Source organism: Oxyura jamaicensis, chromosome Z (genome assembly GCF_011077185.1).
Source record: "Oxyura jamaicensis isolate SHBP4307 breed ruddy duck chromosome Z, BPBGC_Ojam_1.0, whole genome shotgun sequence".
Taxonomy (NCBI): domain Eukaryota; kingdom Metazoa; phylum Chordata; class Aves; order Anseriformes; family Anatidae; genus Oxyura; species Oxyura jamaicensis.
This window is the reverse complement of record NC_048926.1, coordinates 82393642-82409612: the sequence shown is the minus strand read 5'-3', so window position 1 is coordinate 82409612 and position 15971 is coordinate 82393642. Positions and strand designations below refer to the sequence as shown.

Sequence of the window (15971 nt, the reverse complement as noted above, 5' to 3'; positions counted from 1 at the left end):
CTGTACCTCTACATTTACTACAAAGTACACCTTGCAAATGAGCTTACCGAATGTCTTCATAACAGTCATTCTGTCCCTTCAGTTATCAACAAAATACAGTGAAATTACCAAGAAAACAGCAATGCAACTAAACTTTTACATTTTTTTGAAAGTAAATAAAATACATTAAGTTACGAATAAACGGACCAGTTATTATAACTGATTGCACAGTCTGAAATAACAGAGCCCTTACCAGAAGAAGGAATTTAACATGTTCAGTCCACAGTACAAGCACCTTAAAGTGGTCATTTTCTACAGAAATAAGACATTTACATTATGCATTTTAAGTAGATGCAAATGCATCTAGAATTGACAGTGCAAAAATGTTACAGGAAAGACAAAAAGTACAATGCTATATACTCAAAAGAAATTAATCTTTTGATACTCCTATGAGCAGAGAAAAATATACTAAAATACTAATTCAAAACGTCTTTTCTGAAAAATGGATAAAGAAATCTCAAGTTCATAGAGAAACGAATACATGCAAGATAGTAAGGATAACAACAATACAGTCCCTGAATGCCTCAAAATCTTCATGGTTTAAAAGGCATCCCAATTTTCTCCAAAGGTGGTGGCATCTATCCGTTCGTCCATGGCTAATTTTACATGGAATGCAAAACGTTATTTAAATAGGATGGTGCATTAAACTTCAACTATTTCTGATGTAGCTCTCAAACAACAAACCTATCTTTCTTCTATTTTAATTTTAAAGTAAGTTAGCAAACACTTCCTTCTTAATCCCCAGAGACTATCTATGCAGTGACACAAATGCACAAATTTATGACAGTAACATAAATGCTCCTCTGAAGTAATGTGCAACATTAAGTGAAATCGTTTCCTGGGAAGATATTATAGGTATCTATATTTTATTTGCCATCTTAAACATATCTGGGTCTTTATGACCTTATTTTTAAAATGTATTTCCTTTTTACATTTCCTGGTGCAAATGGACTGCATAAATAAGCAATGTGCTATGAGGCTTCAGACTAGCCGATAAACCCTTTCAATTTTCATGCCAGCTTCTTCTTTTGTAATTCAAATCTGGCTGAAAACTGGCAGCTCTGAAAACTGAAACAAGCACTGCCACAAATACCTTGTAATGCTATCGACCTTGTCTGCCCATGCAGTGAGAAAGGGGGATGCATATGTGTCTGCAGTCATCCAGATAACACAACTCATTTTTTTGGGGGGATAACAGAAGCCAGCCCCGGACTGTGCACCAAAAGCAGTCATTACCAGGCAAGCTAGAGAATAAGTCTCTTCAAAATACACAGCGCATTTAAAAAACATATACAGGGCTCAGCCACTGCTTTCATTACCAATTTTAATTTAGCTCCTTCAGTTTGCCAGCCAGATAAACTCTTTAGTGCTGTTTTTTAATCTATTTGCTACATTTTATGTTTAAGATTATAGTAATATGGGACAGGAGAAGGAATCACTTTTAGAGGAAATAAAGAAATAGATCCGCTTATCAGCGCCCATCAGAAAGTTCATTAATCAGCCAGGCTTTGTGCCCCCTAAATTGAAAGGTTAAATAATCCTCTCAGGAATATTTCTCGGCACCACCGCCAATTGTCCGGAGAGAAGCTGCCATTCACAACACTCTGGATCGGTGACAGGGTATTTTACCACTGTTTGGACCCCAAACAATGATGGACAAATGGCCTGGCTTACAAAGAAACCTTTTAGTACAAGGATGGAAAAAGGACCACAAGCTTTGAAGTGGGGTGGGGGAGGTGGGAGCAAGGGAGAAGAGGCAGGGGAGCAGGAGGAGGAGACTCATGCACGGGGACACATTTTATATGAATGTTTATTACGAGACTCGCCAAGTGTTTTTATATATACACACCTTCAGACAGAGGCATGCAGAGGGTGCGTACACTGCGCACACAGTCGGGGCCATAAGCGCAGGCATCCTCAGACACACGTTTCGGCGTCAATCTGACCACAAACATTCACAAAGCCGGCAAAATCAGAAGACGAGCAGAACTAAAGCGTGGTTATATTTATTAGTTAATACACCGGGGGACCCAATAAAGCCCAAGGTTTTAATTTTTACTGTCATTCTAAATGATTTACAGCTTCCTTTCTCTCTCTTCAACCTGTATGTCATGTACTAAACATCTTTCACCATCAGATGAAAAAGGAGGAAGTAACACACTTCAAATAACTCTCTTAGGCAAGCATTTTTAATAGTTATTTTGAAGTGATTTCTGATCACAGCTAAATTGAAGTGAAGGCAAGCAAGTGAAAGATAATGCTGCCAGAGCACATGAGACTCTGAAAGAGCGGAGCATCAGACGTGAGTTTTTGTACCCCATTATTTAGATGGGGTACACTCCAAATAAATAATCCAAGCCTTTCTCTTTAAACTCCCTGGCACCTAGGCTTCAGCCTGTAATGTCATTCATTGACGGACAGTTTTAACTAATCATTTTCCTTACATTGCCAACCTATCAACTGTGCATCTTAATGCTCATATATTTCCTCATAATTTTCCTGTTTTCTCTGTTTGAGAGCATCACACAGATTCAGTAGTACTGTAATTATTTTTTTTCCTAGCTTTATAACAAGTGACGTCATCCAGAACATGCCCTTGAAGAAATGTCTGATAGGCTACAGATAACCATTAACAAAGAAAAGCTTCTGCCTTGTCCTCGCGCATTTTAAAATGATTCTGTTACATAAGGCCATTTACTTCTGTATGACTTGGGACATTCTGAATAGTCTACAGCGTCTAAAAATGGATCACAACATTTCAGATTTCTCTTCTCTCACATCGCACAGACACCTCACTGATCAAAGCCATTTCCTACAAACCAACTTTGAGTATCTCACTGCTGTGTCCCTTTCGCTCTCACTCCCTCCTCATACCATCATCAGAAAAGCAGAATTAATTTAAACAGGCTCTCATCTGCCATCAGAAGAATTCAGACAGAAACTAGATATCATGTGCAAATCCAGTGTAATTACTTTCAAAGCAGAAAATATTTCAGGATTATCAAACAATCCTGAGAAATCCTTCAGTGCTTGTGTAAGTTCAAGCATAGGCAGCCACCACTCATTTTTTTAAACACTGAATAAAGTTACAAATACACCTGAGAAACAGAATTAAACTGCAGAGGCAAGAGACAAACTGAAATTGCCCATGTGTACAACTTATTTTCTGTAGAGCTGCACGATGAGGAGCTTCTAGCAGGCACAGAACCCCTAAGTTTCACAAAAACAAAAACAACAACAACAAAAAAGACACAAGCAGCAGGAGCTTTTGGGCTCGATGCTGACTCTGAAACCTAGCAGTGACTTCTTCTTTTTTATTTTTTTTAAATGTATCACCTGATGTACTATAAAAATAGTACCTCTTCTTGCAAATCTTTCCTCTCTTGTATCTCTGGACAATCAGAACGTGTAGCAGATACTTCTGTGACATCCACAGTAGTATTGCTCTAGCGCTGTCTGTATTGCAGAACCATACAGACAGAACAACGAGAGGAGCCTCGTCAAGTCAGAGGCAGATCAGACTATAAAGTAACATCAGTCAAGAAGCAGCAAGGAAAAGTTTATCAAATTTTGTTGGAGATAAAAAGAACAGCCAATGACAGCAACGTCAAAATTTGTTTCCATGTGAAGTGCTACCAAGACAAGTAACTATTTGTGCCCAATTGAGTTATATTCATGGCTTTTGGATTATGTTTGTTATACCTATGGATAATATATTATCCAAATAACCCAATGCTCTGACACTAATCCAGTAGGGTGGCAAAACAGTACATACACTGTTACTGATAGCTTAAGGGCCTGTACAACTCATCACTTTAAACAGGCCTTCTTTAACTGCCTTTATGCTTGAGTTTCCAAAATTCGGAAACAGGAACAGGGTAATTCTGTCACTAGGACAGTATCTTTTTTATTCACATGCCAGGATTTAACAAGTATTTTAATATCATCGACTTGATAGACCCTCTCAGAATTAAATCACTGAACACTCTTAAGGAATCCTAATCCGTAGATTATTAACATGATCAAGCATAACTTGAGAAAGTTACAGTCTAACAGGAGCTCTTAGCTGTTCCTAATACATGGATCATTGACAAGATGAACTAGCAGTTCTGGCAGAGAACATGGACAGTTGCGTACGCTTCTGCCATAGCAGAGCTAAATAGACTGTCAGTGCTAAACACCTGTAAGATTTTAAAATGCAAAGTATTTGTATGATAACATGCAAGAGCTTCAGTACTACTAAAGCACGTAATTTACAAACAGCTATTGGGTAGAGATGTGATAAGCGAAGCAGCATTCATGGTTACAAAACGTGCAAACAGTTGAGAGATATTTGTGCTCTAGTGGCATTTTAAACTTTTTCCACTTTGCAATAGAAAAGTGCAGCAAAATAAATTTTATATTAACAACATAAAAGTATAATTCTTATATATTTTAACACATCTGATAAATCACATAATTATTGGTTTACTATGGAATTTTAAAAAAGCTAACTCTAAGTTCTAACAAAACTGAAAAAAAACACCTTCACGTCAAGCTCAGAAAAATAATTTTCAGGAATGTAGGAACTTTAATATGAATATTTACAAACAAAACGTACTGCAGAAAAGAGTCACAAAATACAGTTTTTTTTGTTTTTTTTTTCTCAACCAGAAGCCTGTTTCTAAAATACATCACAAATATGATTTCAGCTTGAAAGCTGTTAATTTCCTTATTTAGATTGTTAATACTTGAAATAACAAAAATTACTTAAGTGATTGCAGAAGTTCGCTGTCTCAAATTAAAGGATGAGAGAAGAAAATGTTTACTAAACCTGAAAACATTAATAAAAAGATCAAGTTAATCCTTTCACTTAAAAGAAGTGCAGATATGTATGTTAGGGAAACATTTCAGCAGTGAATCTCACCATGATTGCCCTGTTTTCAGTTTAAGTTACTACTTATCCAAGAATTTTGGTGTATCACAAAAGTAATGTATGTTGGGCAAAGAAAGTAGGCAGTAGTTTATATGTAGAAAATGGACCAATCCCTGCCAACAAGTCAGTAGGGGTGGGAGGCAGCTCTCCCCAGTCTTTTTCCAGTCGTGAGCTCATTTTACCACCAGGGTTGCTGGCATAGCATCTGAAAAACGCTGCATACTGCACAAATAACTTCCCAGGCACTCACAGGTTAGTTAACCGCATATTTAAATAATCAAACTATTACAATATATAAAGCTTTTAATTTCCAACCCCTTCTCTTCTCCTTTTCCCAGTTAAAGGCAGGGTCAAAACATACCATTCTGCAGAAAACTGAGTTCCTTATATTACTATAATGTGCATATTGAAGTTAGGGATCCTCAGGGGGATGCTACTTATCAAACAGTTTGAAGAGGTTATTTGGAACCCCAAAATAAGAGCAATGGAAATTATTTGGTTCAGTCAGCCAGGCTTTCTATTTTCCCCAAATCCCAGACTGTTTCCAGAAATATATCAAAATGCAATTTCTGGTCAAGATGTAATCAGTCTTTAACCCTCAATTTAAAAGCACCTTTTATTTTATTTTCTGGGGAGGCAGATGGGGAAGAGCATGAGATAAAATGTTAGAGAAAGCAGGCATGCTTTCTACCATGCTTAAATGATTAAGGTAAGTGACAGCTGATTACTTTGCTGCTGGAGGATTATACAGTCCATCCAAAACAGCCTCTCAGGTCCGTGCCGGAGTCTGGAATTCGTAAGAGTCATTTCAGCTTTCTGGTCTGGTATAGTAAGAGCCAGATGCTGAGCTGGGGTAGCTCCTACAACTCTGTGATGTAAAAACAAAGAGGTATCAGTTAAGGATCTGTCCCCCGTAATAAGGAAGAACCAAAAAATTGTAACTCTTTTCAATGAAAGAAAGTGCAAGTGCAAAGGCATGCTGGCTTTTAACAGATCATCAGTTTGAACTTTCTAATTCAAGTTAATCAACACCCTCATCCCGACACCATTCCCCATTATTCAGTTCTCCTAAGTGGCTAGACTCATTAGGTAAAACACAGTATTTCCTGAAAAGACAAACTCTAAGCAGTATTTTTTGTAGACACTCTATGTTTGTATAAAGATATTGAAGCTACCTGATTTTTCTGTATTATTTTAAATAGGGTCTGAAGGAAAAAAAAAAAAAAGGAAAGAACTTTGTCTAATAATATTCCTTACTCGAAGCTACAGAATAGGATTTGCTCAAAATAAGTTATTTAGAACCTGAAAGCCTTTTTTTTTTTTTAGTTTTATTTTTATTTTTTGGTGTGTCATAAAAGCTATCAGAAAGATTACCATTTTTTTTGTGAAATACATTTTCCTTCAATAAAAACAAATTTTAGGCTTAATTTTCTGACATCCTCAAAAATATATGAAACTTGAAAGAGAACGATAATGCGGGACAATTTATAAGTAGTAGGGAAAAATAAAAACCACATAAAATGAAATCCAAGAGGCCCTTTAGATAGAATACCAACCCACCTCTAGCGTACTTATTTCCACCAGAACGACTGTGAAGTGCAGGCAGACATTTACAAAGCATCCAGCTCAGAACGGCACTTGCAAAAACAATAGGGGGCTAAGCCTTGAACAATGCAGGCGTATCATTTAAAAACAAAATACCTGCTAACTGTTATTAAAGATCTGTTCCCCCTCCTTTCCTGGCTAAAAAGGCAACCATGAATTCTCAGAAAATACGAAATTTTCACGCAACCCAAGAACCATGGAGTCACCTTTCTCTCCATGGCAAGGGTGGGGACACCTTCATGTCCCAGGTGTCCTCGTTTTTCCCCGGTCTCAGAGGAGACAGATAGCCTCACTCTCAACTCATACTCCCAGAGATTCTGTGTTGACTTCACTGTAAAATATCCCACTGAATGGCTGCTTAAGTGTTGACATGAGGGCTGCTGTGCAATTCCAAAATATGAGAAAATACGCTGTCCAGGGCAAAAACTAGGTGGCATATTTACAATTCATAAGGATTATTTTAAAACAACCAGAACGAAACCTGTCAAAATGCTGAAATCCATTATATTTAACATAAACATGATAATCTAGTGGTCTGGCAACCTTGTATCATGTAAGGACTGGAGGAAATATCACTGCAGCCATGTTCAAAGCCACTGCAGCAGCCCCGTCCCTGCACATGGGCAAGTCAAGCTTAATCTCTTCCTGAAAATACTTCTAAACCCATCCTTCACTGGCACAAAACATACAATGCTCCTCTGGAAAACAAACACTCTATCTCCCAAGCTTCAGTATACTACACCAGAATAACGTTTAAAACGTTTTCTTTATGAAAGCCACATTTTAAAGGGTACCAATTGACTTTAAGCAACACCGCTTACATTTTTATTTCAGAAAAAACGTGGCAGGCCATGAGGGATTTTAATAATGGCACACAAAGAAATCCGAGCGCAAAATTTAAACACAAAAGATTCATTGTCCCTTCATGTCTTTTGCGCACAGAGGCCAAAACAGCCAATTCCTGGTTCACCTTCTTTTATGTAAGTGGATTAAAAGTAAGATTAACAAACTGTCAAAAAGCATGTTAAATGATAGCTTCTGCTAGTTAAAAATTCTGGTTGTTCTAAAACTCTGTTGGTGGCCATCTTGATCTCGCAGCTTTGATATAAATGAGACTAGTGAAGGCAGGGGACAGGGGAAAGAGTCCTTCCTGCCAGAGCTGTACAAGGGGAGAAGAGGTTATTGAAACGTGAGCAATCTCTGCAGAAAGAAACCACCTAGTCCAAGCAGAATATGCTTTTTAACATATGCGAGTATACTGAGAAACAAATTAAAAAGCAAAAATTGTGCGCTGTCCGTTTTGGGGGCAGAATTTCATTCCTCTGCTTGTATTTTCTGAAGACGATACTAATAGTTGCCGTATTAATTCCTATTTGACTATTGCATCCAGATTTTGTTCCCGAGCTGGCCTTGCTATGTTCATTTTTCTGTACCATTAGCCCCTCTGAACAATGGAGCAGGACAGCAAAGGCGGGGAGGCCTGTGTACAGGCAGCGCGTACTGTGCTTCATCTCACAGTACCGAGGTGCCCATCTGCACCTTCTCAGTGCCACTCTCGGCCACCACCACGCAGGAAGGGTTTGAGCTTTGCTTCTGCCAGGCTCACACCTAAGAACGCACACAGGGCAGCTTCGCGCCTCGAGCGAAACGTGGCTCGCTATGTGCTGGAAAAAAAAAAAAAAAATCTCTTTATTTTCCAGTGATTAAATTTCTTGGGCTGAAAGGAGAGTGTTTACAAAACATCTTTTATCAGTGCCATGAGGTAACCAGCAGTAAACCACCAGCCGACCTCCAGAAGGGGGGCTGGTCCGCTCCCAAGGTCTTGTCCACAAGTACACGTACAGTACGTACACAAACTTTCTTCCATTAAGTGATGCTCCCACCAAACATCAGCTCTGGATCCTGCTATTTCTCCAAAGCTATATGTGGTTAATATTTAAACTAGTTCTTATATTCAGCTGGCCACTCTTCAGAAACGGAAAAAGGCTTTCTCCCACAAAATTCACAGCTGCAGACCCCGCATTGAATGTCCAAGCCTGGGCTCCGGCAGGCTTATTCTTTCCCTCCAACATGCTAAGATTTATTTAAAATGGGAGCTGCCCCAGGAAACACAGCTACATGACCAGATACCAAGTTAAACGCAGAGGGATGCTGTCGTATTTTTGTTGTTATTGATGGTAGTTTTTTAAGTATACACTGCAAAACTGAACAGAGCAAATGAAAATGGTATGGTGCCTGAATCTCACAAGTATTTCCCCTGACTCCTTTCTCTGTAAATGCTTGGCTATAGACTGGTTTCCACTTGAGTACAGAATATTTAATAAATGCTTCTACCTTTTGTGGAAAAATCCGAAAGAAAAGAAAAGGAAAAATAAAAAGAGCCAAACATTCTGATGATGAAAAATCACCCCCAATATCCTTAAGATGTGGGAAAAAGTGATGTAATGGCATGTTCTTTGGAGCTAAGACCACATTTCTCTGGGTTTGTGGAGCAGGTCGCATTTAGAACAATGAAGTTATACACTAAGTTTCCTAATAACCTACAACAAAGACCTTTATGAGACCTCCAAATGCCCCGACAGTGAAAAAATTACACTTATTATTATTTACACTGCAGTAAGCCATGATCAAAACTGTTTATCCTGGATCTGCAAACGAAGTCCTTGTGTTGTTATTTGAATTTATAATAGCCTCTTTGATAAACGTAAGCTGGTATCAAAACTGACCTATCTATTGCAGATAAATAAACAGATACCTATATAAAGAAAAGCCTAAAATATGTTTTGACAAATGTAATTTCCCTATTCTGACATAGGAGAAATATACAGAGATCAGGCAAAATGAGAACAATTTGCAAAAGTTTTTCATCACCGTCTTAAAGAGGTTATTAAATATTATTTTAAACTGAAGTGGGAATTGGATTGCTCTGCTGACTTTTTTTTTTTTTTTTAATTAAACAGAATAATTTTACTTAAAAGAGTTGAAAGAACAAGTTTAAAGAAACTAACCTCATCCAGTTATAAAGCTTTGATTATCACAGAGCCTTTAAATTTAAGCTTCATTGAATGCAATGTGATAATCTTTTCTTCTATCAAAGGGCAAATTAAAATATTCCACTTATAATCCTTTTTGCCATTTCAACTGCTCATAAGATTTCTTGCATTGCCAGTCTATTTTGGTTGGAATAAGACATTTCTGCCCATATAACAAATTGTTTGTAATGTGCCAAAATTTGTCACCACAGCTAATGTAAACAAAAACCTACCACCATCCATAACAGCAGAATGGATTTATTATTTAGTCATTGTTCTAGTCAATCCACATTCCTGTGCAGGGGCTACAATAAGTCAATAGATGGCAGTCCATCTCTTAGGAAAGACCCAGATAATGAATAAAATCACCAAAAGCTTCACAAAAGAGAAAGGTATAAGACTGTCTGTTTTTTAACAAACATTCACAGTAATTAATGAAGAATACATATTGCAAAGCATTTAGACAAATTTTGTAATGGCTCTCTGTAAGTAACATTATGAAAGTATTCTTTTATTGAAAATTGGAATACCTTGTCTTATTTGTGCACACGTTTACCTGTATGTGTGACACTCACAATCAATTTACCAAAATCAGTTTAAATCAATGGCTACAGCATAGGAAAAACCCACTGTAGCTTCTGTTTGTTTGCTAATAACCAGACAGTTTCTAGAGCATAGTAACAACCACAACAGTACTTTAACTTGTAACTTGTGTCATTTTTCTTTAAACATTTATCCTCTTTGTACATAAGTTTTTATTCTAAACTAGGGAAATTATAATCTAATCTCTATAGTGAAATACAGATGTGATGATATGGGAGTAAAAACCCTCTATTTTTTACTTGTAATTCTTTACAGAAATACGTAATATATATTATTCTATTAAAGGAGTTTTAATTCTTTCAAGAAAACTATTTAGGTCTTTTCTGCAGTGGGTGCAAAAGAATATTTAAACAGAAAAATAGAAGTTGGGCCTCATACATTTAAACAACTCAGATATTACATTATCTTAAGGTATAACCTAATTGAAAAATATCAAGCATGTCTTCTACCACATAGATTTTGAAAATTCCAGTCTTAATCTGACTATTAATGTAACTTTAAATGAATCACAGTGGCTCTTCCCATGCATAAAATGGAGAAGTGCAAAATATTTCCCAGATATCATAAGTCTGGATTATTTACAGACAACTTGCAGTCTACTGGAAAACACAAAAATATTTTTCAGTAGCTAGTGTCTGACTCCAAGCCTATTTATCTCTGTGCGTCCATATTTGACTACATTTCAAGATGTCTCTAAATAGCACCAATAATTTCTAAACACGACTGTTAATAATGCACTCTGTAACTATATTATTGTCCTACAAGAGCTCTTGGACAAATGCTTTTACTTTTACACAATGTAAAGTACTCAGAACACTTTGTACAAGATTCCTAGCTAAAATTTTCTACCTCAGCTACCTCAAATGTTCCCATAGCAAAAACGTGGACAGGTTTTAGCTCCTCTGTAATTTCAACCAAAATAAATATTTTTGAAGTATTGATCAGCACTGGCTTTTTGAGGCAGCAAGCAAGATAAAATGAAATCTTATACCTCAGTAAAAACAGAACCCATCACGTTGCAGTACCTAATATACGTATGTGGTTACTAGGCTCCAGATATCATAAACATTTCAGAAATATTTTTATACGCACCATTAAAAAATATATTGAAAGTGTTTACCTTCTTGCTTCATGCAATTTAAAAAATACAAGCAGAAATATTTAGTAAATGCACCAATTCCTAAACTCTTTTTAAAAAAATCACTATCTCAGTTCTGTTTACAAGTGCTCAGAGAGAGTGGAGGTTAAAATGATTACATAGAAAAGAAAAGCAAGAGATTGTCAACACAGTTTTTCCCTAATTTTAGCAAAATCAAAAAGAAAAACAGAGCATTCCACTACTACGAAGTGGTGGAGGCAACAAATTATAAAACACATGCCACATTTGTTGCTCATAAGAAAATAATGCACACCAAGCACCCGCAAAGAAAAGTGTTGAACAAACTTTTCTATTTTATCCTGAATGGACAACAGTGATTAATAATATATAACAGCTAAATAGTGAGAGCTAGATCTGGACAGCAGTGACAGCAAAGATTCAGATGAACAGCAGATATCCTAGTATTTAAAGGTAGTTTTATATAAGGAGTTTTATAAATTAATGTATTCAACATTTGTGATACCAACCCTTTAAATATTGTTTTAACCACTTAAGTAGTGTCCAGGCTTAAATATTAGCCGAATTTGTAAGCATTTTGTTTTATTTTTGTCTCTCTTTTACACAGGAGGAAAACCCTTAAGTAATACACCGCTACAGTTCAAAAAGTTTTTTTTTGTTGTTTTTGTTTTGCTTAAATGATTAAAGATCAACTCAAACATATCACAGAAGGATAGCTATATTCTTGGCAATTGGAAATCATCTACAAAAGTTTATAGAGTGTATTTCTCAAATTAACATCTCTCTTTAGCTGAGATTTATTTTATTCCTTTAAAAATAGAGCTTTGTCATTTATGGTGATTAATTACCAGAATTTGGGATATCTGAGATGGGATTATTGCTTCTGCTATGCACCTCATCTTAAAATTTAACTCTCTTTATATGTGTAAATGTAGTCATTGAGAGGAGAGAGTACTGCTAGACACTCATTTAATGATTACAGTATAAAAACAAAATCAGAAATTCTAAAGATGTTTAAAAAATACTGACAGTGTTTCATTGCATTCTTCAGTTCAAAAACTCTTCAGATGTTTATTATCTTCTTGCAGAAGATGCTTGTCTATATTTTATGGTCAGCAGTTCACAGAAGAGTAAATAGGTTGGGTGTAGAAGAAAATAAAAAAGGTGTTTCTACTTACTGTTAGGTGATACTGCCTCCATATTTCTGGGCAAGCCTGGAAAATAAAAATATTGATCAGCTAGGAGCATGAAACAAGGTGCTTTACAGCCTGTTGGTTTTGGCATAACACAGTATCCACCGGTGTCGGTCACAGGAAAATAAGAAGCTTAACTGAAAGGGTCTGCATTTCAGCTTCAAAAACCTGGCTAGACAGTTTAATTGAATTTTACACTGGTTTAACACACTCCCTGCCATTGTCAGAAAGCCAGTAACAGTTTTCTCTCTCCCCTTCTTCTCTGAAGGTTAGAAGTTTGGGAGAGTAGCATGCTCTTAACTATAATAAGTATTAATACTGTAAAACAAACACAAAGTAATTGAAATTTTAAATTTTCTGCCTTTTTAAATTTATACAATGTTTTGTAAATTAAATCACAAGGTGATCACCTTCCTTTTATGTAGAAATAAAAATATTTTGGAACTTTGGTAAATATCTCTATCCTAATCAAAACATAATTGTTACATGTAATAATCCTCAGAAGCCTAATGTCAGATGAGTTGTAAACAAGAAGCATAGCAGATTGCTTTAATGTTTCAATTTTTACAATGGCCTGCTTGCTTTTTTTTTTTTTTTTTTTTTCTTTTTTAAATTATTATTATTTTTAAATAACTTGCAAGTCTTGCAAACAAACTGGTATGTGGTATGGTAAAATTTTTTACAGAGTAGATTCTCAATCACTGCAACTAGACAATGGACCTAAGTAATACATAAGAAACAGGAAAGAGGAAAATGTGAATTTTCTTCTTTAAACAAAATAAGAATGTGCTAGTGATCAATGACACAGGGTAATTTCTCACTGGTTCTTGATATTTTTACAAAATTGTCAATATTTCTGTCTTCTTCTATCCTCCTCAAGCCACAAACAAATAAAGAAACACTGCCACTTTGTCTGTTAGCCATTTTAGTTGTTTAAGAGTGTGTACATAGCTACTTCAATGGAGGTCTTTCACTTTTGTTTAAAACATTCACCCTTCTATTAAAATATCTTCTTAATCATTTGAACACTTATCGATTCGGTTTGTCAATCTCAATTTTCAGTATTTTAAGAAGAAATATTAGTTATTCCATGGCTTCTACATAATATGCTGTAGCTACAATTTCAAACACTGAAGTCTCATGACTACTTGTAAACTAGTACCATTTATTTAGATTTTGAATATTTTTTTTTTCTCATGACAAAACTCTTGCCTTCTTTTATTCTGACAAAGCATGTTAATTAAAAAAGCAAAAACAGCAACAATACACAACAATCAACATTAGCCATCGATTCTCTCACAGAATAACACAAGTTTTTGACAGTCACCCTATGGCACATTCAGTAAGTTTTTCGCAGATGTGATGGAAATTATATTATTTATTATTCATTTTGTCAGCAACACAATTTTCTGGAGAAAAATTTACAATCTCTTCTGTGTAATGGTTCAATATTTCTCATCTTACTCAAATAGTTCATGTAAATATTTGAGTTTTATATTAATATTTCTATACAGAAAACGTGTGAAGTGCATCACCTTTCTAACAGGAAAACACTACAATATTTGACAGTTTGAACACACTCAAGCTATTTTCAGATGCAAACAAAAGGATTTTCCTCTTGCACAGGATTTTGAGATGCAGTATATAAACATTCTCTACCTGATAAAAATATCATATCAAAGATATTAGTTTCTTCCTCAAAACTATATAAAGCTTCAACCGTACATGAGACTTTTGCTGGTTTAGCACAGGGGTAGCAAGCAGTTATTTATACATTAGTTCTGGGTAGTTTTCGATTACCACAGTGTCCCCAGACTAATATGGTTGAAAAATCGCAATCAATGAGTTGTCATATACTGACAAAATGCCACTCTGCGATATGACCTTTACTTACACAGCAGCTATTTAATAATAAAAAACATTACTTGATTTTTTGAATAATACATATATATATATTTTTCCTCCCTGGATACAAAGACATCATTTAGAGTGAAAATCTGAAACCCAAAGTGGGAATCTACAATCGGCACAGCTCTTAACAAAACTCTCCAAGAGGAACAATCCCAACTACTTAGCAATGCTGTCTAGAGGTAAGTTTTATTATCATCATCAAGTGTGCTTCAGGGCTGTGGGAAAACTTAAGGGAGATAGGAAGAAGGTAAAGGAAAATTCGCCAAGCCTCTTTCTTCATTCAGATGGTGATTCCATATAATACTTTTCATCATCACAATGATCACTTAGGAAAAGTCAGAAGTTGAATACAATAGTCTAAATCAGATGCTAAAGAACAGCCTTTTAAAAATGATGCTTTTAGCTTGGAGTCTTATTACCTTGCATCAGCTCAGAATGACTGTCTATATCTTTTATCATGGAACAACAAAAAATATAATTAAGAATTACTACTGAATACTGGCTTCTGAAATGAAAAAAACATGGCCTGCTGTGGAAGAAAGTATAACCAAATACAGCAACCACCAAAGCCGTGATTTTTATTTATTTAAAAGTACTTAGCCATGAATGGCCCTCATTTAAAGAAAAGCCCTCGTGGTATACAAGCACGATGGCAGTGTGATGAACTACATTAAAATAAAATTGCATTTATTTCCTGCCCCAGTGGTCTGACCTTACTAGCATTTAGATGCAAGAACACAAGAGTTACTACTCTTAAAAGCTGTGCCACCACTTTACAGCCGCAGAAAACATATACAAAGGATGCTTTTCAACACCTTTAGGTAAATCTGGACACCTTTTTCTGCACAAGTTCTGCACAATTAATTTTTCTAAAATAATGCCATTTCTGCTGTAACCGCATTTGATTAATTTGGAATGGTTATTATTCATATCCAAACACAATCCAGCTCAGTTTGCCACACCAGATGAATCAAGACTAGATACTGTGCATTTTGACCCGTATTGAATTTTATCAGGTGCTAATTATTGTTTTACCAGAACAACGGCTTAATGCATCTGTTGTTTAATTCCCACTTCCCTATTCTCAAATGTGAACATCAAAGAAAATAAAACACTCAATCTGAAACAGCCCCTGACAGCAGACCAGGACTCAAGTGCTCAATAGACAAGGCCCTTGCCACCAGTTCTCATATTTCCACAACAGTGAGCAAACACAAAAACAGCGCTAAGCGGCCTTTCCTCCTTTCCGCTCCCCTTGGCCAGTCGTCTGCCGGGTGCGCGGGGCGCTGGACGGCGGCCCTGCTGGGAGCGCCGCGCGGGAAGGATTAGCCTCACTAACACGCCAGCATTCGCAAATGTGGAGGAAAAACCCCACCACTGTATTTGGCGTATGAATAACCAAAATGCACGCGCTGACAGGAGACCGGGATGGGCCTATGGCTCCCCGGGAGAAAATGTAGCTGTGATGAGTGACAGGGCTTTCAGGAAATATGTTCACAATCACAGACAGTGAAGGCCATGACCTAGATCGTTTAAGAGCTTGTCTTGTCAAATTA

The 15971-nt window shown here is 36.3% G+C and overlaps 1 protein-coding gene across 4 annotated transcripts in view; it reads right to left on the bottom strand.

Annotated features, from left to right (window-relative positions):
• Positions 1-15971, bottom strand: part of ZCCHC7 (zinc finger CCHC-type containing 7) — a 115613-nt gene that overhangs the window by 10244 nt on the left and 89398 nt on the right. For all 4 annotated transcript variants that reach the window (XM_035310917.1, XM_035310919.1, XM_035310920.1 and 1 more), the window contains one exon: positions 12490-12525. In XM_035310917.1, the coding sequence (XP_035166808.1) occupies positions 12490-12525 (36 nt within the window). The remainder of the gene's footprint in view (positions 1-12489; positions 12526-15971) is intronic.